The following is a 27,787-nucleotide window of genomic DNA, read 5'->3' on the forward strand; positions in this document are numbered from 1 at the left end:
TGACGTTTCAAATTGTATTCCTTGTGCACCGCAAGTTTCTCTGTGCAAATAAGACACGTCGGGGTGCCCCTGTGCTCAACATCTCCCACTTTTCCTGGAATTGTCTTTGCACAACACTAACCTCTCTCTTCACTGCAGGCTTTGAAAAAGACATGTTTGGGCTTGTGGTATATATTTGTACTTAGCCGACACATGTCGTTCCGCTTTTCCTCCCTACAGCAACACTTCGGTCGGCGGATAATAGCCGAGAAAGTACACTCACATTCACACACGAGGGCCGATTTAGTGTTGCCAATCAACCTATCCCCAGGTGCATGTCTTTGGAAGTGGGAGGAAGCCGGAGTACCCGGAGGGAACCCACGCAGTCACGGGGAGAACATGCAAACTCCACACAGAAATATCCCGAGGACAACTCAGGACCTTCGTATTGTGAGGCACATGCACTAACCCCATAATTTTGAATTAAATCACCAAAAATGATTCCCGGTCACTGCTCCCCTCACCTCCCAGGGGGTGATCAAGGGTGATGAGTCAAATGCAGAGAATAATTTTGCTACATCTAGTATGTGTGTGACAATCATTGGTACTATAACTTTAACTTTGAATTGTGTGTGGTGGGTGGACATTTTTTTTTTTTTTACAATTTCCACTTTTGGCACCAGTATCAAAATGTATTTGGATACTTTTCGAAATTGCCTTATTGAAAGGCAGAATTATGAGATGTAAGATTAAAATAATAAAGCAAAATATCAAAATTGTGAGCTAAAAAGTAAACAAAAATATATATACAAAAGTCATAACTATAATCATGAGGTAAAACGTTTAAATTATGATATAAAGTCTAAATTATTAGATAGGAAGTGGAAATTATGGGATAAGAGAGTCGTAATTATGTGATAAAACAGTCAAAACTATGAGAAAGAAAATCATACCTTTGAGTATGAGATACAAAGTCTAATGTATGTTATACGAAAGTCCTAATTATAAAGTATGACATTTTAATTATAAAATGAAATGTTGATATTATGAGAATAAAATCAATTCATAATAAGGCAACAAGTCAAAACCATAAGAACAACGGTTGAGATTATGTGATAAAAAGTTGAAAGTATGAGATAGGAAATCATAACTATAAAAATCTAAATTGTGAAATAAAAGCTTGAGATTATGTGATAAAAAAAAGTCATAATTATGAGATAAAAAGTTGAAATCATGACCACCATGGCTGAGTAATTCTATATATGATCATTTCAGCGTGGAAACAAAAGGCTACAGTGAAGAAAAAATGTGCAGTGTCTCGTAATTTCATGTCTTTTTGAAATGGAACTGATTCTGCACGGATAATTAGTGTAAAGGACATTTAAAAGGCCGATACGGTGTACCATTTCGCACACATTAGTATCACTACCAGTAACCCTTCTGCTAAAACGTATAATTACTGCTTTTGCTTGGCCCATTGTCACTTTTATTGTGTGATTGTTCCATCATTCTACACTTGTTGCTTGCCAGGGACGTTTTTTTTTTCTATTTTTGATAATAAAACCAATGAGTGATGCTGATTGTCAACTATCAAAGATGGGATTTTGCAAAGCCAGTGGCGGCGTGGCACGGTTGGTAGAGCGGCCGTGCCAGCGACTGGAGGGTTCCAGGTTTGATCCCTGCTTCCACCATCCTAGTCACTGCTGTTATGTCTTTGGGCAAGGCACTTTACCCACCCACACTGGTTTAAAATGCAGATAATGGGTTTCACTATGTAAAGCGCTTTGACTCTCTAGGGAAAAGCGCTATATAAATACAATTAACTTCACATTTTGTGATAAAAGATTAGAACAGTAAAAATAAATGACTGCTGCTCTGATTGCAGTCTAATTTTGGATTGTGGAGAAGAAAATGCCAGATGCTGGTGTTGACGCGGATGAATTCAGGATAAATTACCTAACTTTTGAATTTTCAAATATGACCTAATGTAGGGGTCGGGAACCTTTATGGCTGAGAGAGCCGAAAAGCCAAATATTTTAAAATGTATTTCCGTAAGAACCATATAATATTTTTTATCAACACTGAACACAACTAAACGCGTGCATTTTTGAGTAAGACCAACATTTCTAGAGTATAATAGGTCTCTTATTCTTTGGAATAACATTGTTATTCTGAAGCTAACTGTGGAGGGGGTGTGGCCTGCAGCGACAGGTGCGTAGACGGCCCACCTGGGCCTTGTTATCTATTCACCTGTCGCTCTGTTATAAACAGCAGCCAGGAGGAGAGATGGGGTTGGGGCTGGAAATACAATTGCTGGAAAACAACTGAGAGACTTATTGAAAAATAAAACAATATTGTAACCCTGAAACAGGCTCTCATGTCGGTGCTTGGTGGTCTGAAGAACCCCCTGGAGGGCAAGCCCCACACTAACCAATAATAACTAAATAACTTCTTACCATTAACACAACTTCTTGCACGGATGGATGGATTAAAGATGCATGAGAATGTTTTATATTTTGAACATTATAAGTGAAATTATTCATTACTTATCGTTTTAAGCAACATCAGCTCAGATTTATCCAAGAGCCAGATGCAGTCATCAAAAGAGCCACATCTGGCTCCCGAGCCATAGGTTCCCTACCCCTGATCTAATGCATTAGTAGTCGTTACATGGGAAAAACATTTGACTCTGATATTCCCCTCATTTTATGAGCAGTAAACAAAGCTCAATCCAGCTCACAGCATCTGGCATGAATACCAGTGTGCAAGCAAGTCCATATATCTTAAAAATAATGCCGCAACAAACAAATCATTTCACTCGAGCTGATTTTATGCTGACTGAAGCTGGAAGTTTATCTACGGTCTCCTGCATGAACATTGCATGAACATTGCTCATGATAGTAAATCAGATCTACACATTATATTTGGAAGATGCATTGCCTTGTACCGGTCAATTGATGTTATTTAGCACATATAGTACAGAGTCACACAAATAAGTTAAGTATGCCTTTCTGTGACTCTTTGTGCTTTTGTATCTTTTGTGACATTACTAATAAAACTCCACAAACAAATATATTTTTTACAATTCATAAGTGAAAAAGCTCTTTTCATCAATTAAAAAAAACATTTGCAAGTAAAACCAATAATTTTCTGCAAGTTAAAACATTTGGTAGTACAAACCCTGTTTCCATATGAGTTGGGAAATTGTGTTAGATGTAAATATAAACAGAATACAATGATTTGCAAATCCTTTTCAAGCCATATTCAGTTGAATATGCTACAAAGACAACATATTTCATTTTCAAACTCATAAACTTTTTTTTTGCAAATAAACATTAACTTCAGAATTCGATGCAAGCAACACGTGACAAAGAAGTTGGGAAAGGTGGCAATAAATACTAATAAAGTTGAGGAATGCTCATCAAACACTCATTTTGTACATCCCACAGGTGTGCAGGCTAATTGGGAACAGGTGGGTGCCATGATTGGGTATAAAAACAGCTTCCCAAAAAATGCTCAGTCTTTCACAAGAAAGGATGGGTGAGGTACACCCCTTTGTCCACAACTGTGTGAGCAAATAGTCAAACAGTTTAAGAAAAACATTTCTCAAAGTGCAATTGCAAGGAAATTAGGGATTTCAACATCTACGCTCCATAATATCATCAAAAGGTTCAAAGAATCTGGAGAAATCACTCCACGTAAGCGGCATGGACGGAAACCAACATTGAATGACCGTGACCTTCGATCCCTCAGACGGCACTGTATCAAAAACCAACATCAATCTCTAAAGGATATCACCACATGGGCTCAGGAACACTTCAGAAAACCACTGTCACTGAATACAGTTTGTCGCTACATCTGTAAGTGCAAGTTAAAGCTCTACTATGCAAAGCGAAAACCATTTATCAACAACATCCAGAAACGCCGCCGGCTTGTCTGGGCCCGAGATCATCTAAGATGGACTGATGCAAAGTGGAAAAGTGTTCTGTGGTCTGAAGAGTCCACATTTCAATTTTTGGGGGAAACTGTAGACGTTCTGGCCTCCGTATCGAAGAGGAAAAGAACTATCCGGATTGTTATAGGCGCAAAAATGAAAAGTGATGGTATGGGGGTGTATTAGTGGCCAAGAAATGGGTAACTTACACATCTGTGAAGGCACCAATAATGCTGAAAGGTACATACAGGTTTTGGAGCAACATATGTTGCCATCCAAGCAACATTATCATGGACGCCCCTGTTCATTTCAGCAAAAAAATGCATAACTACGTGTTACAACAGTGTGGCTTCGTAGTAAAAGAGTGCGGGTACTTTCCTCGCCCGCCTGCAGTCCAGACCTGTCTCCCATGGAAAACGTGTGGCGCTTAATGAAGCGTAAAATACGACAGCGGAGACCCCGGACGACTGAAACTCTACATTAAACAAGAATGGGCAAGAATTCCACTTTCAAAGCTTCAACAATTAGTTTCCTCCATTCCCAAACATTTATTATTGAGTGTTGTTAAAAGAAAAGGTGATGTAACACAGTGGTGAACATGCCCTTTCCCAACTACTTTGGCACGTGTTGCAGCCGTGAAATTCCAAGTTAATTATTATTTACAAAATAAAATAAGGTTTATGAGTTTGAACATCAAATATCTTGTCTTTGTAGTGCATTCAACTGAATATGGCTTGAAAAGGATTTGCAAATCATTGTATTCCGTTTATATTTACATCTAACACAATTTGTATATGACAATAGCTTCAATATAGAGGGAACTTGTTTTTCATTATACTGGTACTTTATGACCTCATTACCTGTGAGGTGATATACTGGATGTGAGAGATCCATCGCTCTCTGCTTACAGGAAGTGGACATCTACACGGTGAAGACTGAGGATCTTTCTTTCACGTCAGCATTCTGTCTGCAGATCCAGAGAAACGACTACATTCATGCACTGGTCACCTACTTCAACATAGAGTTCACCAAATGTCACAAAAAAACGGGTTTCTCCACTGGTAAGTAAGGGGTATTACTCTGCTCAACAACTTTATAAAGTCTCGCCGTTAAAACCTTGAAAATGTATTTAATATGTTTGATCGATACCGTCATACAACAACACATCTCTTTTTAAACAAAGGCTAATGCTGGAAATTAACATTAAAAATCGTCCCTCATCTGCAGCACTTTTGCGAAAATAAAATTGAGTTGCATTGTTGCAGACATTTTAGACTATGCACTTTTTTCCCTCAGGCTTATTAAATTTTAGCTCTTTTTTTGGGGAGAGTAAACAATGTACTGCCTTTAAATATGATCACCAGTAGATTAATACAACCATTACAATATCGAAAATGCTTCAAAAAGGTTTCCTTAAATGATGCTGCTCCATTTCAACAGGGAATGATGGATTAATTGCAACAATTGTATCGTAATGCAGTATGGTATTGAAATAAAATGTACTTTCCATATTCAGTATTGAAATGATGAAATAACCAAAGTCAATAATAACAATAATACTTAATAATACAATTCACATAAAGGAATTGTATTTGATGTATGTAATTGTTCACAATGTATTTCTACAGCAATGCAAATCAACAGCAATAGAAAGTAATGTTTGAAAACTGAACATACAGGTTTTTAAAACAATTATTGAATCGATTTCCAAATGAAATAGTTGATTATGTTGGCATGATTCAAAGCCTGGGTGATTGTGGTGTGTGACTGACCTCTAGTGGAGATAAAGTAAATTGAACTATTATGAATTGAGTTTTGGTGAGTTAAATTGAATTTAACAGTAGTTCAGATTGTTGAGAAGAACTTCTAAACGTTGTTTTTTTTTTCTATTAGCAGTCTTGAAGGCACAATTATGTCCATATAGTCAATTTTACATTTCAACGATAACATCCACACTTGATCAAAGAGAAGTAGGGGAGGAAGAAATGCAAGTTCAGCTACTAATCTACATAAGAAAGGGCCTATTTTGTGTGTGTTTATTACGTGGACCTGGAACAGAAGGCTAGAAACTGATTGAAGTGTGCCTTGTATCGTCAATGACAGCCAAACTATTGGCAGGGATGGACAGGGTACCGAAGCAGAGTCTGAATTATTGCTTAAAATGAAAACACATACACTATATTGCCAAAAGTATTTGGCCACCCATCCAAATGATCAGAATTATGGTGTGGGGTTGTCTTTCAGGAGCTGGGCTTGGCCCCTTAGTTCCAGTGAAAGGAACTTTAAAATGCTCCAGGATAGCAAAACAATTTGGACACGTCCAAGCTCCCTACCTTGTGGGAACAGTTTGGAGCGGGCCCATTCCTCTTCCAACATGACAAGGTCCATAAAGACATGGATGACAAAGTGTGGATGAACTTGACTGGCCTGCACAGAGTCCTGACCTGAACCCGATAGAACATATTTGGGATTAATTAGATCAGAGACTGAGAGCTAGGCCTTCTCGACCAACGTCAGTGTGTGACCTCACCAATGTGCTTTTGGAAGAATGGCCGAAAATTCCTATAAACACACTCCGCAACCTTGTGGACAGCCTTCCCAGAAGAGTTGAAGACGTAATCGCTGCAAAATGTGGACCCACATCATATTGAACCCTATGGGTTAGGACTGGGATGGCACTTCAAGTTCATATGTGATTTAAGGCAGGTGGCCAAATACTTTTGGCAATCAGAAAAAAAGCACAAATAACAACAAAAAAACAAGCTGAAGTTAATTTTTCAAGTTCAGAACTGACATACTGAACTAATTTTATGTAATGTTTTGCTCTTAGACCATTTATGTAAGACAAGCTGGGATAGCCTGCGTCTGCCATAAATTGATTTACGTGGACCCCGCCTTAAAGTCCTACTGAGACCCACTACTAGCGACCACACAGTCTGATAGTTTATATATCAATGATGAAATATTAACATTGCAACACATGACAATACGGCCGCTTTACTTTACTAAATTACAATTTTAAATTTCCAGCAGAGTTTCTTGTTGAAAACGTCGCGGAATGATGAAGCGTGCGTGTGACGTCCCGGGCTGCAGGGGACATATTAGTGCAGCACCATTTGCGGCTAAAAGTCGTCTCTTTTCATCGCCCAATTACACAGTATTCTGGACATCTGTGTTGCTGAATCTTTTGCAATTTGTTCAATTAATAATGGAGAAGTCAAAGTAGAAAGATGGAGGTGGGAAGCTTGAGCCTTTAGCCACACAAGCACACGGTGATTCCTTGTTTAAAATTCCCGGAGGTGAAGCTTTACTATGGATCAGAGCGGTCAAGCGAACATGGTTCCCGACCAAATGTCAACCGGCAGGTTTCGGTGAGAAATTTGTGGTAAAATGTCGCCTCTTACCGGAGATCAGCTGAGCTTGCGCCGTCCATGCAGCTGCCGTGACTTCCCTCAGAGACTGGCGTCAACACACCCGTGGACACACCCCTCCGACTATCAGGTACTATTTAATCTCACTAAAACACTAGCAACACAATAGAAAGATAAGGTGTTTCCCAGAATTATCCTAGTAAATGTGTCTAAAAACATCTGAATCCGTCCCAATGCAATCGCCTTTTTTTTTTTTTTTAAACTTCCATCCATCCATCCATTTTCTACCGCTTATTCCCTTTCGGGGTCGCGGGGGGCGCTGGCGCCTATCTCAGCTACAATCGGGCGGAAGGCAGGGTACACCCTGGACAAGTCGCCACCTCATCACAGGGCCAACACAGATAGACAGACAACATTCACACACTAGGGCCAATTTAGTGTTGCCAATCAACCTATCCCCAGGTGCATGTCTTTGGAGGTGGGAGGAAGCTTATTATTATTTTTTTTTTTTTTCTAGTCCTTCGCTATCAATTTCATCATCCACAAATCTTTCATCCTCGCTGAAATTAATGGGGAAATTGTTGTTATTATAAACAATGTAAGGACGTGAGGAGCCCTCTCCCTTGTGACGTCATTGTCTGCTACTTCCGGTAAAGGCAAGGCTTTTTTATTAGCAACCGAAAGTTGCAAACTTTATCGTGGATGTTCTCTACTAAATCCTTCAAGCAAAAATATGGCAATATGGCGAAATGATCAAGTATGACACATAGAATGGACCTGCTATCCCCGTTTAAATAAGAACATCTCATTTCAGTAGGCCTTTAAACAAGTTGAACAACTTATTCGGGTGTAACCATTTAGTGGTCAATCTACTAATAAACGTTTCAATCAATCAATCAAAAACATGTATCACAGAGCAGGAATCACTATAAAGCCTTGATGGATCGACAACCTGCCCACAGCAGCTCTACCTGCTACATTTTTGGACACAGATCATGAAAAGGAATGGTCTTTCACATAAATTTAGTTTTGCTTGCCATTGTTTTATTAAAATAGGTTGTATTTTGCCTCATCCTTCACTTAAAGCACGTGGGAAGAATGCACGACCTGCCTGATTAGTCCGAAAGAGATGGTACAATATTATCGGCTCACAGATGCTACCCGGTGGTTGTTTTTAGTCCCACTCCTTAATGCTTCAATGACACGCAAGATTCTCATAAGAATGAGGCAAAAATACAACTTTGGGTAATGAACTGTAGTGACTGTTGAGGCATATTTAAACAATGTGAATTACACAATGAATGAAGTTTCATCTCAGTCTGGAACAACCTCACAGTTGTTTTTCAGGATGAATACAAACATTTTTAAATTGTCCATGTCGTCCCAAGAGTGGAAGGCGTTAGAGTTGCAATTTAAGTGGAAAGCAACATTTCCAGGCCAAGTGACCCAATGCTAAATAGTAGAGTTGTGAATCTTTGGGTGTCCCACGATTCGATAATATATTGATTTTTTCGATTCAATTCGATTCGCGATTCAAAAACAATATTTTTCCGACTCAAAACGATTCTGTTTTCATTCAATACATAGATTTCAGCAGGATCTACCGCAGTCTGCTGACATGCTAGCAGAGTAGTAGATTTTTTTTTTTTTTTAAAGCTTTTATAATTGTAAAGGACAATGTTTTATCAACTGATTGCAATAATGTAAATTTGTTTGAACTATTAAACGAACCAAAAATATGACTTATTTTATCTTTGTGAAAACATTGGACACAGTGTGTTGTCCAGCTTAGGAGATGCCATGCAAGTGTAAGCCACTGTGACACTATTGTTCTTTTATATTATTTTTATAAATGTCTAATAATAATGTCAGTGAGGGACTTTTAATCAATGCTATGCTGAAATTATAACTAATATTGATACTGTTGTTGATAATATTCATTTTTGTTTCACTACTTTTGGTTTGTTCTGTGTGGTGTTTGTGTCTCCTCTCAATTGTTCTGTTTATTGCAGTTCTGAGTGTTGCTGGCTCAGCTTTGGTTTTGGAATTGGATTGCATTGTTATGGTATTGCTGTGTAGTGGTTTTTTGGATTGATTAAATATAAATTAAAAAAATAAAATAAAAAAATATAAAAAAAAATAGATTTAAAAAAAATGAGAATCGATTCTGAATCGCACACCGTAAACGATTCGATTCGTATTCGGATCGATTTTTTCCCTGGCCCCTACTAAATAGTGAGTACATTATAAAACAACTGAAGAAAAATACTTTACCCATGTGTGCTTGTGTGGGTCCCAGCTCCTGATGCTGCATACACCCACTGGAAGCAGACGGTCTTCTACCTGGAGGACTATCTGACCGTGCGAAGAGGAGAGGAAATCACTGGCAGCATTGCAATGAAGCCTAACGACAAAAATGTTGTGAGTATTACCTTTAACTTAAACCAGGATGAACATCAAATAAATATGAATCTTGGCAAATACTCACGTGGTCCATATCTTAACATTGCCTATTGTTTTATTTCTGAATTAATTGCAAATTTGAGAATACTGACCGCCCTACTGATACTGAGTTTCTGCAGGTATCAGCAAATCTAATTTAATGTTTTTTTTAACACCTTTTTTTAATGAAATTAAACAGATTTAATGTCCACATCAGAGAGTAGACCCGTTCTTATATATTGTCAAGAACATACAATTGTCTGGACAGTGTAGACAAAATTGTAACTGTGGCCAAATTTAAAATATCATAATATATTTAATTTCTAATGCACTTTTAATCACAAGGTTTATGTACTCGTAACAAAAACAATGTATACAAAATAATAAGCACAGCAAACATTTTTAATTTCTGTGGTATTTGGTACTGTTGCGATTGGAAGGTGAAGAGCCTAAATAGGTAAACAAACATCAAAATAAAATGGACTCAATATTAGAAACACAACTTGCAGTTTAATAAATGTTGAACATTTTGAAGTGCAGTTTTTTCCTCCAATTTGGAAAAACTGTCAAGTGGTTTGTTTTGTTGCCTTTTCGTTGCCAATTGCATTTGTATGCATTTTTAATGCCTCCACACATTGTACTTTATACCTTTTGATGGAATTTTGAGCCTTAATAATAATCCCAATATTAGAAGCACAACTTGCAATTTAATAAATGTTGAACATTTTGAAGGGCAGTTTTTTTCTTCCAATTGGGAAAACTGTGTCAAGTGGTTTGTTTTGTTGTCTTTTTGTTGCCAATTGCATTTGTATGCATTTTTAATGCCTCCACACATTGTACCTAATGCTTTTTGATGGAATTTTGAGCCTTAATAATAATCCCAATATTAGAAGCACAACATGCAATTTAATAAATGTTGAACATTTTGCAGTGCAGTTTTTTTTCCCTTCAATTGGGGAAAACTGTGTCAAGTGGTTTGTTTTGTTGTCTTTTTGTTGCCAATTGCATTTGTATGCATTTTTAATGCCTCCACACATTGTACCTAATGCTTTGTGATGGATTTCGAGCCTTAATAATAATCCCAATATTAGATGCACAATTTGCAATTTAATAAAATGTTGAACATCTTGAAGTGCAGTTTTTTCCTCCAATTGGGAAAAACTGTGTCAAGTGGTTTGTTTTGTTGTCTTTTTGTTGCCAATTGCATTTGTATGCATTTTTAATGCCTCCACACAGTGTACTTTATACCTTTTGATGGAATTTTGAGCCTTAATAATAATCCCAATATTAGAAGCACAACGTGCAATTTAATAAATGTTGAACATTTAAGGGCAGTTTTTTTTCTTCCAATTGGGAAAACTGTGTCAAGTGGTTTGTTTTGTTGTCTTTTTGTTGCCAATTGCATTTGTATGCATTTTTAATGCCTCCACACATTGTACCTAATGCTTTTTGATGGAAATTTGAGCCTTAATAATAATCCCAATATTAGAAGCACAACTTGCAATTTAATAAAATGTTGAACATTTTGAAGTGCAGTTTTTTTCCTCCAATTTGGAAAAACTGTGTCAAGTGGTTTGTTTTGTTGTCTTTTTGTTGCCAATTGCATTTGTATGCATTTTTAATGCCTCCACACATTGTACCTAATGCTTTTTGATGGAAATTTGAGCCTTAATAATAATCCCAATATTAGAAGCACAACTTGCAATTTAATAAAATGTTGAACATTTTGAAGTGCAGTTTTTTCCTCCAATTTGGAAAAACTGTGTCAAGTGGTTTGTTTTGTTGTCTTTTTGTTGCCAATTGCATTTGTATGCATTTTTAATGCCTCCACACATTGTACTTTATACCTTTTGATGGAATTTTGAGCCTTAATAATAATCCCAATATTAGAAGCACAACATGCAATTTAATAAATGTTGAACATTTTGCAGTGCAGTTTTTTTTCCCTTCAATTGGGAAAAACTGTGTCAAGTGGTTTGTTTTGTTGTCTTTTTGTTGCCAATTGCATTTGTATACATTTTTAATGCCTCCACACATTGTACCTAATGCTTTGTGATGGATTTTGAGCCTTAATAATAATCCCAATATTAGATGCACAACTTGCAATTTAATAAAATGTTGAACATTTTGAAGTGCAGTTTTTTCCTCCAATTTTGAAAAACTGTCAAGTGGTTTGTTTTGTTGCCTTTTCGTTGCCAATTGCATTTGTATGCATTTTTAATGCCTCCACACAGTGTACTTTATACCTTTTGATGGAATTTTGAGCCTTAATAATAATCCCAATATTAGAAGCACAACGTGCAATTTAATAAATGTTGAACATTTAAGGGCAGTTTTTTTTCTTCCAATTGGGAAAACTGTGTCAAGTGGTTTGTTTTGTTGTCTTTTTGTTGCCAATTGCATTTGTATGCATTTTTAATGCCTCCACACATTGTACCTAATGCTTTTTGATGGAATTTTGAGCCTTAATAATAATCCCAATATTAGAAGCACAACTTGCAATCCAGCGGTGAGGGATGCCGTCAAGCTGAAGAAGGAGTCCTATCGGGTCCTTTTGGCTCATAGGACTCCGGAGGTAGTGGACAGGTACCGACAGGCCAAGCGGTGTGCAGCTTCAGCGGTCGCGGAGGCAAAAACTCGGACATGGGAGGAGTTCGGGGAAGCCATGGAAAACGACTTCCGGACGGCTTCGAAGCGATTCTGGACCACCGTCCGCCGCCTCAGGAAGGGGAAGCAGTGCACTATCAACACCGTGTATGGTGCGGATGGTGTTCTGCTGACCTCAACTGCGAATGTTGTGGATAGGTGGAAGGAATACTTCGAAGACCTCCTCAATCCCACCAACACGTCTTCCTATGAGGAAGCAGTGCCTGGGGAATCTGTGGTGGACTCTCCTATTTCTGGGGCTGAGGTCGCTGAGGTAGTTAAAAAGCTCCTCGGTGGCAAGGCCCCAGGGGTGGACGAGACCCGCCCGGAGTTCCTTAAGGCTCTGGATGTTGTGGGGCTGTCTTGGTTGACAAGACTTTGCAGCATCGCGTGGATATCGGGGGCGGTACCTCTGGATTGGCAGACCGGGGTGGTGGTTCCTCTCTTTAAGAAGGGGTACCCGAGGGTGTGTTCCAACTATGGTGGGATCACACTCCTCAGCCTTCCCGGTAAGGTTTATTCAGGTGTACTGGAGAGGAGGCTACGCCGGATGGTCCAACCTCGGATTCAGGAGGAACAGTGTGGTTTTCGTCCTGGTCGTGGAACTGTGGACCAGCTCTATACTCTGGGCAGGGTTCTTGAGGGTGCATGGGAGTTTGCCCAACCAGTCTACATGTGCTTTGTGGACTTGGAGAAGGCATTGGACCGTGTCCCTCGGGAAGTCCTGTGGGGAGTGCTCAGAGAGTATGGGGTATCGGACTGTCTTATTGTGGCGGTCCGTTCCCTGTATGATCAGTGCCAGAACATAGTCCGCATTGCCGGCAGTAAGTCGAACACGTTTCCAGTGAGGGTTGGACTCCGCCAAGGCTGTCCTTTGTCACCCATTCTGTTCATAACTTTTATGGACAGAATTTCTAGGCGCAGTCAAGGCGTTGAGGGGTTCCGGTTTGGTAACCGCAGGATTAGGTCTCTGCTTTTTGCAGATGATGTGGTCCTGATGGCTTCATCTGACCGGGATCTTCAGCTCTCACTGGATCGGTTCGCAGCCGAGTGTGAAGCGACCGGAATGAGAATCAGCACCTCCAGGTCCGAGTCCATGGTTCTCGCCCGGAAAAGGGTGGCGTGCCATCTCCGGGTTGGGGAGGAGACCCTGCCCCAAGTGGAGGAGTTCAAGTACCTAGGAGTCTTGTTCACGAGTGAGGGAAGAGTGGATCGTGAGATCGACAGGCGGATCGGTGCGGCGTCTTCAGTAATGCGGACGTTGTACCGATCCGTTGTGGTGAAGAAGGAGCTGAGCCGGAAGGCAAAGCTCTCAATTTACCGGTCGATCTACGTTCCCATCCTCACCTATGGTCATGAGCTTTGGGTCCTGACCGAAAGGATAAGATCACGGGTACAAGCGGCCGAAATGAGTTTCCTCCGCCGTGTGGCGGGGCTCTCCCTTAGAGATAGGGTGAGAAGCTCTGCCATCCGGGAGGAACTCAAAGTAAAGCCGCTGCTCCTCCACATGGAGAGGAGCCAGATGAGGTGGTTCGGGCATCTGGTCAGGATGCCACCCGAACGCCTCCCTAGGGAGGTGTTTAGGGCACGTCCAACCGGTAGGAGGCCACGGGGAAGACCCAGGACACGTTGGGAAGACTATGTCTCCCGGCTGGCCTGGGAACGCCTCGGGATCCCCCGGGAAGAGCTAGACGAAGTGGCTGGGGAGAGGGAAGTCTGGGTTTCCCTGCTTAGGTTGTTGCCCCCGCGACCCGACCTCGGATAAGCGGAAGATGATGGATGGATGGATGGAACTTGCAATTTAATATAATGTTGAACATTTTGAAGTGCAGTTTTTTCCTCCGATTTGGAAAAAATGTCAGGTGGTTTGTTTTGTTGTCTTTTTGTTGCCAGTTGCATTTGTATGCATTTTTAATGCCTCCACACATTGTACTTTATACCTTTTGATGGGATTTTGAGCCTTAATAATAATCCCAATATTAGAAGCACAACATGCAATTTAATAAATGTTGAACATTTTGAAGGGCAGTTTTTTTTCTTCCATTTGGGAAAACTGTGTCAAGTGGTTTGTTTTGTTGTCTTTTTGTTGCCAATTGCATTTGTATGCATTTTTCAATGCCTCCACATTTTGAACTTCATGCCTTTTAATGGAATTTTGAGCCTTAATAACAATCCATTTAATGACATTTAATGCTTTTTAATGACCTGCAGATACCCTGGATGCACTTCTGCTTCTTGACATCAGGCCATCTTTCTCCATTAATTAATTGTCTCTGTCCACAGAGGGACTTGGACTTCACCTTTGAGCTGGATTTCAAAGGACAACTGTGCGAGGCAGCTATAGCCCACGACTACAAGATGCGCTAGATTTTGCGGGAAGGGAATGGGATTCCTCTGGAGAAGAGGAACCCTTACAGACCACACCAAGAAAACAGACTCCAAATGACACGGAAGGTTGAAAAGCTAATCTGAAGTGGCCTCTCTGACATCTCGCTGTAAGACAGGAAGCCATTGGTGCAGACTGTTAAACAACCCTGAATGTAACACTGAAATAGAAAAACATTTCCAACTTGCTGAAAGTTAGTGATTCTTGCTGTAGGTGTAAGTGAAATGGAGTGACGTACCTGTGTTTTTTGTTCAGTTCATAATTATATGGCCCTCATATTGTTCGTCTTTTAGTAATACTGTTGGTGAAATGTTGGTTCTACGGATAGCGAGTTGTGTCAATTTATGCTCAGTGATGTTTGAATTTGCGTCTGAGCACCACAGCCAAGGACATACTTGTTGCAGGTACTGTACTGTATGTACAGCAGGTCTACTCATGTGTGCGTTACGTGAAAGGTAATTTGTTGTAAATAGTTGCGCTGATTCTGTGTGTGATGAATGGTGTTAAAGGCAGATCTCCATAGTAGTGTGCTCTTCAGTATGTTATCCGTTTGAGCCGGTGGTGTTTGACCTGCCTTTAAAATTGGTACACGTGTGTAATCTGACGAGATCTAATACAAGAACTTTATTAAAAACTTAAACCTTCTAAACCGCTGGGAACAACTAGGGCTGTCCTCGGCCATTGGTTTTCATAGTCCAATATGATTTGTTAGCTCAGTCGATTATGGGCAAAACATTTGTGTTTGTATGTTAGCAAAGAACAAAGCCAATGGGGATCCCTACAAATAAAATCTCATTAGCGACTTGTTCCACCTCAACAAGGCTGAAACGGCAGAAGTTGGATAGTTTGGGGTCGGCTTCGGCACACCCACTGTACCTAAGAGGCCTCGGGTACTCAACTCACCTCCTGTCAGAATCCAAATCAAATTGTCGTTTATTCCTAGAAAGACAACCATAGAAACTACAATATTAATAATAACCTAAGTACCATACATCCCTGCAAATTCGCAATTCAGCATTATTTTTCATTTACACTGTAGTCAGAATAGGCACTTTTCTTTCCCCCGCAGAAAACACATTTAGATCATCTTAATATTGCTACAAAATTTAAGGAGAATGTCAAATTAGCAAAAAGGTTTGGAGGAAGAGGATTGAGCCGTGTGTCAAAAATATGATTTTGTATAAGCAAACTGATTTCTGGCTGAGTTTCGCTTTTAATGGCTGGCCACTGAACATAACCCTGCGATTGGCTGGGATATACCGTTGTTATATTTAGACATCCATCCATCCATTTTCTACCGCTTATTCCCTTTTGGGGTCGCTGGCGCCTATCTCAGCTACAATCAGGCGGAAGGTGAGATACACCCTGGACAAGTCGCCACCTCATTGCAGGGCCAACACAGATAGACAGACAACATTCACACACTAGGGCCAATTTAGTGTTGCCAATCAACCTATCCCCAGGTGCATGTCTTTGGAGGTGGGAGGAAGCCGGAGTACCCGGAGGGAACCCACGCAGTCACGGGGAGAACATGCAAACTCCACACAGAAAGATCCCGAGCCTGGATTTGAACCCAGGACTGCAGGACCTTCGTATTGTGAGGCAGACGCACTAACCCCTCTGCCACCGTGAAGCCATTTAGACATATAGAGGCATTTTTTTTATTATAGCTCTTGTATTTGATCTCATAACGAGGAGGCTTTATTCCGTGCTTGATGCCTTTACCTAAGATCCCAAGTGTTCCTGATTCAACTTCCGCAATGCTGCATCTACAATTGTTTTCATCTGTAAACACTTTGCTTTGTGTTGTCATACGCTTTAGTCAGCCATGTCAAACCTGTTAAGAGTGACAGTAATGGAAATGCGAACCCCCCCCACCCCCCAAACAACAATTTAGTGACACTTAACTGTACGCTTTTGCTCTATAAATATGCTTTTAAGTTATTTGGGAAGGTAACCCAGCAGGCACAAGACATGTTCTTGAAAACTGACTTTGAAATAACGTTGCAAAATTGTTGTGTTTGTAAATTTTGACAACATTGAGGCAATAATAATAATATATTTTATTTGTAAAAAAGCACTCCACGTTGAGCAAACAACCTCAAAGTGCCACAGTGTAAAAAAAATTGTAATAATAATAATAATAGAAAGATAATAAAAATAAATAACATATAAAACTAGAAACAGCCCAATAGCTAGAACCAGCAAGCATATCTATAAAATGTTTTTTTTTTTTTTAAAGAAGGGTTTTGTATAAGTATCCACAGTTTGAGGTGCCCTCAGGTGGTCAGGGAGAGCGTTCCACAAACTGGGAGCAGCGGAGCAATAAGCCCGGTCCCCTATACGTCGTAGCTTTGTCCTTGGAGGTTGGAGGAGGTTAGCCTGTTTGGAGTGGAGATGTCGTGTGGAGGATTTGGGGGTGAGCAGTTCTTTGAGGTAGACGGGGGCATTTCCATGGAGGCACTGGAGAGTTAGTAGGGAGATTTTGAATTCAATCCTGAGTGTCCACGTTGGTCTACGATGAATCAACGTAGTCAAAAAGCAAGTTGTTTCAACGTTGTATGTGCGTTGTAGAATTTTGGTTGGCAAATGACCAAAAATTCAATGGTCAAACGAACTTCAGAACCAAACATTGATTAAACGTAGTCAAAAAGCATGCTGTTTCAACGTTATGTTTGAGTTGCTCAACGTCAATTCAACAAGTTCTCAACGTTGTTTTAAGGTCTTGTGCCTGCTGGGAATGATTAGGATGGTCTATCCGAGGAGGTTTTCAATTATTTTAAAGCCTCAACAAGGTGTGGTGTCGATTAAACACACCCTTTATAAAGCATGCGACTAATATTAATAATTATTGAGCAAATACCTGCTTTCTCAAAGGAATTCGCTTTTTAATCAGATGTATTTTCAGAGTTTTCTGGCATCTACAAATATTATAGGAACATTGTATACATTGTTAGAAGTCATATCTTAACTTTTTTCATTGATTTCAAGTAACATTTGTATTTATTTCTTTACAATTTTGCAATGTGACATACAGACATGTTTTAATAAGCAGGCTTTTTCTTTTCATGTGCATTATAACTTTTGATTTGAAATAAATACTATGTTTCATATCTTGTAATGACACCTTGAAAAAGGAATAAACTGCAACGTGTACAACCATCCACTAGGCATTGGTATCAAATAACTGTAGTTATACAACAATATGAACAAGCAAGACTTTATTTTTGTTACACTAATTAAATATCTACTTTGTACATTAAAGTGATGTGCAGGACTGTGACGGCAGTAACCCGACAATAGCGAGTGAAGAACAAACTTCAAAATCCCATACAAATGACACAACTTACCGTACTTGGCTTTACATAATAAAAAGATGTACTGTTGTGTGTATCACATACTTGGTAAGGAGATTAGGTGCATCTGATATAAATATGTTTTCTTTACAAATCAACCCAATTTGACCATAAGAAAAAAATATTTTCCTTCTGACCAAATAATCCATGTGAACATAGCGAACAAACATGAGGAAGAAACCAAAAAAATGAATTATTATACAACAAAATAGACACAAAGTAAATGCTATTTTTTTCAGGACAGAATTTTGACAAACCCAGTGAATTATATGCTTATATGATTTTATGCTAAATCATACAAAACAATGTGGCCTTAAAATACAAAATGACAATAACTGATTTTACAAATATGATGTCCAACACATTGTGTGTACTGAAAAACCAATTAAATCATGTCAAGAACCTCCTCGAAATCATTACAAAAATACATTACATAGTTAAAAGCTTGCATGTGATAGATAAAAGTTTACTTTTGGAAACCTTTAAAAATATCAAAATCAACCAGTATTTCATCTAGTTATTTTACATCATTGTCTGATGACATAACATTACTGAGAAATAATTGGATTAATCATAGTGTAATCAAATCTATGGTGCGCGTGCGTGTATGAGCGCCCTATAGAAACAGGTGTGTTGACAAAACAATAAGGACACATTGTGTGTGTGTGTGTGTGTGTGTGTGTGTGTGTGTGTTATCTGTTAGCAGCAGGATTTCTTCTTCTCCAGAGAGCTGCTTACTAGTCGAACAGTTTTCTCTTTCTCTCGGTCCTCTTGATCTTTTAGGATCCTGACAGACACAAAGCAAGAATTCAGAAAGTACAGAATATATACTGATGTCTTTATTGGACGATGTTTTCTCGACATGTTTGGACAACGGCTTCATTAGCTCCCTGTTATGTTTTGACTAAGGGGAAGTGATGGCAAACAGACACCAGAGAGTTTTTATTGTTCAATAATTTATTATATATATATGTATAAATAAATAAATCTTCAGCTCTCGCTGGATCGGTTCGCAGCCGAGTGTGAAGCGACCGGAATGAGAATCAGCACCTCCAAGTCTGAGTCCATGGTTCTCGCCCGGAAAAGGGCGGAGTGCCATCTCCGGGTTGGGGAGGAGACCCTGCCCCAAGTGGAGGAGTTCAAGTACCTAGGAGTCTTGTTCACGAGTGAGGGAAGAGTGGATCGTGAGATCGACAGGCGGATCGGTGCGGCGTCTTCAGTAATGCGGACGTTGTACCGATCCGTTGTGGTGAAGAAGGAGCTGAGCCGGAAGGCAAAGCTCTCAATTTACCGGTCGATCTACGTTCCCATCCTCACCTATGGTCATGAGCTTTGGGTCATGACCGAAAGGATAAGATCACGGGTACAAGCGGCCCAAATGAGTTTCCTCTCCCTTAGAGATAGGGTGAGAAGCTCTGCCATCCGGGAGGAACTCAAAGTAAAGCCGCTGCTCCTTCACATGGAGAGGAGCCAGATGAGGTGGTTCGGGCATCTGGTCAGGATGCCACCCGAACGCCTCCCTAGGGAGGTGTTTAGGGCACGTCCAACCGGTAGGAGGCCACGGGGAAGACCCAGGACGCGTTGGGAAGACTATGTCTCCCGGCTGGCCTGGGAACGCCTCGGGATCCCCCGGGAAGAGCTAGATAAAGTGGCTGGGGAGAGGGAAGTCTGGGTTTCCCTTCTTAGGCTGTTGCCCCCGCGACCCGACCTCGGATAAGCGGAAGATGATGGATGGATGGATGAATAAATATATCTAGTAAGAATAATAAACAATACTAACTAATAAACTAAGGAAATGAAGTGTGACGAAAATCCAAGAGTGTGTATGGTGTAACACTATGTGTAGAATTTAACTAAAGTGTGTGTTACAAAAGTGTTGAAGGAGATACAAGGAAGTCTAGGGGCAGGTAGGTGATCAGGGGCGAGCGAGGAGTCGAGGAACGAGGGAGTCAGTCAGAGTAAGACGAGCAGCTCACTTTACAGGCGACAGAGGGTAGGTACACGATGAAAACTAAGTTCCCGCGCCAATCCTTGGGTCCACTGGTCCTTTATTTAACTCGCCCAGTCACAGGTGTGCAGATTGTCTGATCGTCTGCAGGCATTTAGTTGCCACTCCCAGCGTGGACAGGGGCGTGTCCAAACGCGCTGTCAGCGGAAGCCGCAGAGGAGGGAGACGCAGACTGCACGTGCACCATAACATTCTCTGTCTGCATCAACCCTGATTAGACTTTAAATCCCGTAGAAAGTCATTTGTCATATTGCATTCTTGTTTTGCCGTACATTAAATGTCGCAGGAGTAATAAAACCATTAATTCATATAAAGCAAAACATTTTATTTCTCAATACTTATAATAGCGGTATAGGAGTTCAGTAGGATGGCAGCATGACTCAAGCAGTGCTTTGCTTATGGACTTTGAAACTTGATGACATCAGCAAACTACAGAAGCAAGTTATCCCTTTGGAGGCCCACTTCCCTGGGAGTCGCAAGGATCCCCACATGCTACCGTGGAGTGGCGATAATTATATGTACACTTATTTACGTTGGGTCAGGAAAAAACACAGAGGCTATTTCATCCCTACAAGCCTCTTCCGCATGTTTCCCTGCTTTTCAGGGGATTTTATTCAATTTTAGTAAATAAAATCTAAAATGTTATTGAATTTTCCATCCATCCATCACACTCACATTCACACACTAGGGCCAGTTTAGTGTCGCCAATCAACCTATTCCCAGGTGCATATTTTTGGCGGTGGGAGGAAGCTGGAGTACTCGGAGGGAACCCACGCAGTAACGGGGAGAACATGCAAACTCCACACAGAAAGATCCCGAGCCTGGGATTAAACTCAGGACTACTCAGGACCTTGGTATTGTGAGGCATATGCACTAACCGTGAATTTTATTCAATAAAATCCCCTGAAGACCAGGGAAACCTGTAAAACAGGCTTGTAGGGATGAAATAGCCTCTGTGTTTTTTCCTGACCGTATATTCCACTCTATCCCGGTATTGAACACTGTATAACCACAGTAACCTTCCATCAGTCCATTTTCTACCTCTTGTAACCTGAATATTTATTTATAAATATAATTATTATTATTATCATCCGGACAATAAATGCTGGCTTTTTTTTATATTTAATAAATGCTTACTTATAAGTGTATTGTACAGTAGTCACACCATGAATATATATATAACTTTGATAGTCTATATATTTTTTTAATGGCCAGATTGCGTGGCTGTACATATAGTATATATCCATGATGAATTGACTATTAAGAATATTGAATCAATTTTATTCAGACTCCTTTAGATGTTTGTTTTTTGCAATTTCTGGTCTTATCTGACAGCTTTGGCGACTAACACGAAAGCATGATCACTCATAATTATGAGTCATAATGTCATCTACCCGCCTCCACTGCCACAATTGACTTGTGCTTCTGAGGAAAACACGGTTGGAAACGGAACCCAAACTGCCTTCACAGAAGTCAGTCAGGTCAACCACAAGAAATTAGAATTCAATACATAGCCATACTGACCTATTTCAAGCTCACACAATCATTGATGGCATGTCTACAAAGTGATCTAGTTGCCATTCATTCAACATTACAATCTCCAATACCTTATATGGCAGCATGGGGCAAAACTCTTCAATCCTACATTGTATATCGTCTTTTGTCCGTAGCCCATTGGCAACATTTAAATTTGGCCCTGAGAGGCAAAATGTTTGTGCACCACTGTATGGAGGGTCAAATAGGACAAAATGAAATAAATAAGTCTGTGAATTAATACTTAAATGCGTCAATAATAAAGTATATTTGGAAATAAATACATGCATGTGTAATAAATGTGTACATTATTTATTTAATATATTACATTAATTATTGATTTAATTAATTTAAATATTTCATGATTTATTAATTTCATAATTTTTTTTTCATTGTTTATTTCAAGATTTTAACAACTATTTCATAATTACATTTTTGATGTCATAATTGTATTATTTATTAATTATTTCATGATAAAATGATTTCATATTTATATGAATTATTTCACTTTTTTTTTTTCATTGATAAGTTTATGAACCCGTGTGTCAGCGCTCCGTAAATTGTTTTATCCTTCAAAATCTAAATTGTGGTATAAAAAACAAAATGTATTCATGAAATAATGAAACAAATCATTAATTATATAATTGAATGTAATTTTACATGAAATTATATAATGATGCATTAAACACATGTATTTCATTCCAATTATAATTAAGGACACATTAAGAATTTTTTTAAATATCAATTTAATTTTGTCCCATTTGACAAAAGTGTCACTAACACAAGTTAGAGTAAGATACTTGTCTCCCCCTTTGCACCTTGCAGTTGCAGCCACTCCTTATCCATTCCATAATTTTAGCAGACACATTGATTACATGAGCACTTTGATACAGTAAGGTTGTTGTGCAAAAGGCAGGCTTTGCATTAACAGTCCCATACACAAAAAACTACTCGATATCATCTCCGTAATATCGCTAAAATGTGTTCCATTTTTTTCCACTAGCGATGCTGAGATCATTATTCATGCTTTCATTACATCTTGTTTTGATTACTGTGATGTATTATTTTCGGGTCTCCCTATGTCTAGCATTAAGAGATTACAGTTGGAAAAAAATGTGGCTGCTAGACTTTTGACAAGAACAAGAAAGTTTGATCACATTACGCCTGTACTGTATATACCTTTATATACATATATACATACATATATACCTATACTGTATATACCTTTATATACATATATACCTATACTGTATATACCTTTATATACATATATACATACATATATACCTATACTGTATATACCTTTATATACATATATACATACATATATACCTATACTGTATATACCTTTATATACATATATACATACATATATACCTATACTGTATATACCTTTATATACATATATACATACATATATACCTATACTGGCTCACCTGCACTGGCTTCCTGTGCACTTAAGATGTGACTTTAAGGTTCTACTACTTACGTATAAAATACTACACGGTCTGGTTCCATCCTATCTTGCCGATTGTATTGTACCATATGTCCCGGCAAGAAATTTGCGTTTAAAGAACTCTGGCTTATTAGTGATTCCCAGAGCCCCAAAAAAGACTGCGGTCTATAGAGCGTTTTCTATTTGGGTTCTAGTACTCTGGAATGCCCTCCCGGTAACAGTTCGAGATGTTACCTAGGTAGACGCATTTAAGTCTCACCTTAAAACTCATTTGTATACTTTAGCCCAGTGGTTGTCACCCTTTTTTCAGTGATGTACCTCCTGTGAAATTTGTTTTAATTGAAGTACCCCCTAATCAGAGCAAAGCATTTTTGATTGAAAAAAAGAGATGAAGTAAAATACAGCACTATGTCATCAGTTTCTGATTTATTAAATTGTATAACAGTGCAAAATATTGCTCATTTGTAGTGGTCTTTCTTCAACTATTTGGGAAAAAAGATAGAAAAATAACTAAAAAGTTGTTGAAAAATAAACAAGTGATTCAATTATAAATAAAGATTTCTACACATAGAAGTAATCATCAACTTAAAGTGCCCTCTTTGGGGATTGTAATAGAGATCCATCTGGATTTATGAACTTAATTCTAAACATTTCTTCACAAAAAAAGAAATCTTTAACAACAATATTTATGGAACATGTCCACAAAAAAATCTAGCTGTCAACACTGAATATTGCATTGTTGTATTTGTTTTTTTCACAGTTTATGAACTTACATTCATATTTTGTTGAAGTATTATTCAATAAATATATGTATAAGGGATTTTTGAATTGTTGCTATTTTTAGAATATTTAAAAAAAAAAAATCCCACTTACCCCTTGGCATACCTTCAAGTACCCCCATTTGAGAACCACTGCTCTAGCCTTTAAATAAACCTCCCTTTTAGACAACTTGATCTGCCGTTTCTTTTCTTTCTTTCTTTCCTCTCCTTACCCTGATGTGGGATCTGAACAGAGGACGTTGTTGTGGCTTGTGCAGCCCTTTAAGACACTTGTGATTTAGGCCTATATAAATAAACATGGATTGATGATTGAAATATGTATTGTATTGTGACATTGGAAACCAACATTTACTTTACTGACCCAAAATTTCATGAACTACATACAAGTCATACTTTGTAAACTGTATAGAACAAAGTTTTACTTTATTTTGCTGTTGCAAGAACTGACCCAACAACAAATGGATAGATTTTGCTCACCTGGCCAGATGAAACATGGCCTCCATTACATTATGTCCTGAGCGTGAGCTGCACTCAAAGAAAGTCATCTGACAGTCCTGCAAATACACACATTACACATATGTACAAGTTAGAGTAAATCCACGCACACATGAGCAAACATGCAAACTCCAGAGAGAAGTCCGAAATGGGATTTAAACCCAGAGCCACATGCCCAACAGTTCTGCAAATGGGTCCCATTGCCCTGTATGTACACTATATAACTCAAAGGCCTACTGAAAGCCACTACTAGCGACCACGCAGTCTGATAGTTTATATATCAATGATGAAATATTAACATTGCAACACATGACAATACGGCCGCTTTAGTTTACTAAATTGCAATTTTAAATTTCCCGCGAGGTATCCTGTTGAAAACGTCACGGTATGATGACGCTGATGTTGACGCGTGCTTGTGTCGTTATTGGTTGGAGCGGACATTTCAGCCCAGCACCACTCACGGCTAAAAGTCGTCTCTTTTCATTGCTTAATTACACAGTATTTTCGACATCTGTGTTGCTGAATCTTTTGCAATTTGTTCAATTAATAATGGAGACTATAAAGAAGAATGCTGTTGGTGGAAAGCGGTGGATTGCAGCTGCCTTCAGCAACCGAAACACAGCCGGTGTTTTTTTGTTTGTTGTGAAGCTTTAACACAAAGCGGACAAGCGAACATGTTTCTCTACCACATGTCAACCAATTGTGATATTTAGTGTGCTCTTACCGGAGACTTCAGCGGATTATGCGACCTCCTCCTGCAGCTGTGATCTTGGCTCCTCCAGACTTTCAGGTATGACTTTATAATCTCACTAAAACACTATTAACACAATAAGCAGATAAGGGATTTTCCAGAATTATCCTAGTAAATGGGTCTAATAACATCTGAAATCACTCCCACTGCCGCCGCCTGGAGCCGTCGCCTTTTCTTTCTTTTTCTTTTTAGTGCTTCACTCTAACTTTCCTCATCCACGTATCTTTCATCCTTGCTCAAATTAATGAGGAAATCGTCGCTTTCTCGGCCCGAATTGCTCCTGCTGCTGGTGGCTATGATTATAAACAATGTGAGGATGTCAGGAGCCCTACAACCCTTGACGTCACGCGCACATCGTCTGGTACTTCCGGTACAGGCAAGACTTTTTTATTAGCGACCAAAAGTTGTGAACTTTATCGTTGATGTTCTCTACTAAATCCTTTCAGCAAAAATATCGCGAAATGATCAAGTATGACACATAAAATTGACCTGCTATCCCCGTTTCAAAAAGAAAATCTCATTTCAGTAGGCCTTTAAGTTGATGACACCACAAGGGAAGCCAGACAACACACCTCAGCGAGCCTTTCACCCACTGATTTCTGAACTTGTCTTTCAATCTGTAAGTCAGTTTTGTTTCCCAACAACATTACAGCGATGCTGTCCCCAGCTCCTTCCTAAAAATCGGAAGAGAAAGTCATACTGAATTAAAACGTCTGCATGTTGAACATTTATTCTTTGAGTAGGTTTAATGAGGGCAGATCCGAGTCAGCATTACCTTGACACTTGTCAGCCAGTGTCTGACTTCTGTGAAGCTCTGCTCAACTGTTATGTCGTACATCACAATCACACCATCAGCCTTGCGGAAAAATTGCTTAGTTATGCTTCGATACCTGACCGCGGAGAAGAAAAGGACATTAAGATTTTAAAATAGTGCATTTCTAAAAGAGAAACATCTCATTCAATCCAATTTTAATGATATAGCACATTTAAAAAAACAATACAAGTTTCACAAAAAGCTGCACAGGAGTTCAAAAAAGTATAGAATAAGTATAAAATTTAAGAGAACCAATTGTAAAATAAACATTTAACTAAAAAGAGAATAAATGTATACAATACATACAATAAGAGGAAAATAGACTAAAATCACACAACTGTCATGATGGTTAAAAAGCCAAGGAGTAGTAAAGAAGGAGCAGTCTGAAAAGTAAGAGGGATATTGTTCCAAAGTTTTGGAAACACGGCAGAAAATGCACGATCCCTCTGGATTTAAAACAGTATTTTTGGGACAAGAAGAAATAACTGATCAGCAGGCGTACATTTTTAAAGGGTCAAATATTAATTTTGTGGCGCTAATCCGTAAAGAGATTTAAGAACAAACAATACATTTTTTAAATTAATTCTAAAATGAACTGGGAGCCAATGACAGGATACTAAAATAGGCGTAATGTGCTCATGATTTTTAGTGCCAGTTAAAAGGCGAGCAGCAGGATTTTTGACTAGCTGCAATCGAGTGGTTGAGTTGCAATAGTCCAAACGTGATTCAATGAAAGCATGAATTACCAGCATAAAGTAGTTCAAAGATAAAACTGATTTAATTTTTGCTATAAGTCTCTGATGATAAAAACTGGATCGAGTTATTCTGCAGTTCCAATTAAAAATCCTTGTCAAACTTCAAACTTAAAACAAAAATTTGTGACCGGGAGTTTAAAATAAGGCTTAAGATCTAGGTTCCTCCGATGAGCATTGCGTTCTACCTTTAAATCAAAGGATTGCTGTCTTGTTCTCATTTAAGTTTAGAACACTTACCTCCAACCATGCTCTTATGTCAAGACAATTTAAAAGTGATTTTGGACTCCTGCATATCATCAGCATAAAGATAACACGACACATAACATTTTTTTTTATGTGTTGAATGGGCAGGATGCACTCTGAAAACAGGATTGGTCCTAGAATCGAGCTTTGAGAGACACTACAGGACAACGGAGCCCAGGCTGAAGCTGAATCATCAGTTTAAATCTTAAAAAGTTCTGTGTGTCAGATATGACCTGAACCATTTCAAGGGTGTGCTTCTTAAATCCACTCATTGTTCCAAGCAACTAATCTACAAAGTCAAATGCAGCAATTAGATCTAAAAAAAATAAAATGGCAGAATCGCCAGACTCAGTGGATACTAAATGGTAGTTACAAAACATTAAAAGTGCAGATCTGGTGCTATGACAGGCTCTAAAACTGGACCGAAAAACATCAATACAAGACAGTAATTGTAAAAAAAAAAAAGCTTTCTGTAAAATTTTGGAAATAAAAAGAAGGTTCAAAATGGGTCTAAAATTTGATTCGCTAGAGCAGGGGTCGGCAACCCGCGGCTCCGAAGCCGCTTGCGGTTCTTTGACCACTCTGATGTGGCTCAGCCGCATACGGTAGATTTCCAATTTTAATGTCTTCATTTTTCGATTTTCACCCAGACATCAACTTTGACGGCGTGCCGTGATGACAATGCCTCCAACACCCTTTCTACATGTCATCGCGCCAGGATTTACATTGTGCTATCTGCGTGCCGGCCGTCCGGTCACATTTTGGATGTGACCTCTATCTGAACGCGTGTGCAACTGCAAGGCATACTTGTTCAACAGCCATACAGGTCACACTGAGGG

General features: G+C 39.1%; 2 protein-coding genes across 4 annotated transcripts in view; one reads left to right on the top strand and one right to left on the bottom strand.

The window, feature by feature from the left end:
- Positions 1-18,064, top strand: part of LOC133563643 (protein arginine N-methyltransferase 8-B-like) — a 103,865-nt gene extending 85,801 nt beyond the window's left edge. The window contains exons 8-10 of the mRNA XM_061917902.1: positions 4,824-4,974; positions 9,584-9,705; positions 14,656-18,064. Of these exons, the coding sequence (XP_061773886.1) occupies positions 4,824-4,974; positions 9,584-9,705; positions 14,656-14,739 (357 nt within the window). The 3' untranslated portion in view covers positions 14,740-18,064. The remainder of the gene's footprint in view (positions 1-4,823; positions 4,975-9,583; positions 9,706-14,655) is intronic.
- The window catches only part of LOC133563642 (EF-hand calcium-binding domain-containing protein 4B-like), a 43,932-nt gene continuing 34,109 nt past the window's right edge, over positions 17,965-27,787 (bottom strand). For all 3 annotated transcript variants that reach the window (XM_061917901.1, XM_061917899.1, XM_061917900.1), the window contains 4 exons: positions 25,912-26,026; positions 25,709-25,810; positions 24,368-24,444; positions 17,965-18,901 (listed from right to left, as the gene is read on the bottom strand). In XM_061917901.1, the coding sequence (XP_061773885.1) occupies positions 18,814-18,901; positions 24,368-24,444; positions 25,709-25,810; positions 25,912-26,026 (382 nt within the window). In that variant the 3' untranslated portion in view covers positions 17,965-18,813. The remainder of the gene's footprint in view (positions 18,902-24,367; positions 24,445-25,708; positions 25,811-25,911; positions 26,027-27,787) is intronic.

This window comes from Nerophis ophidion, linkage group LG12 (genome assembly GCF_033978795.1).
Source record: "Nerophis ophidion isolate RoL-2023_Sa linkage group LG12, RoL_Noph_v1.0, whole genome shotgun sequence".
Taxonomy (NCBI): Eukaryota; Metazoa; Chordata; class Actinopteri; order Syngnathiformes; family Syngnathidae; genus Nerophis; species Nerophis ophidion.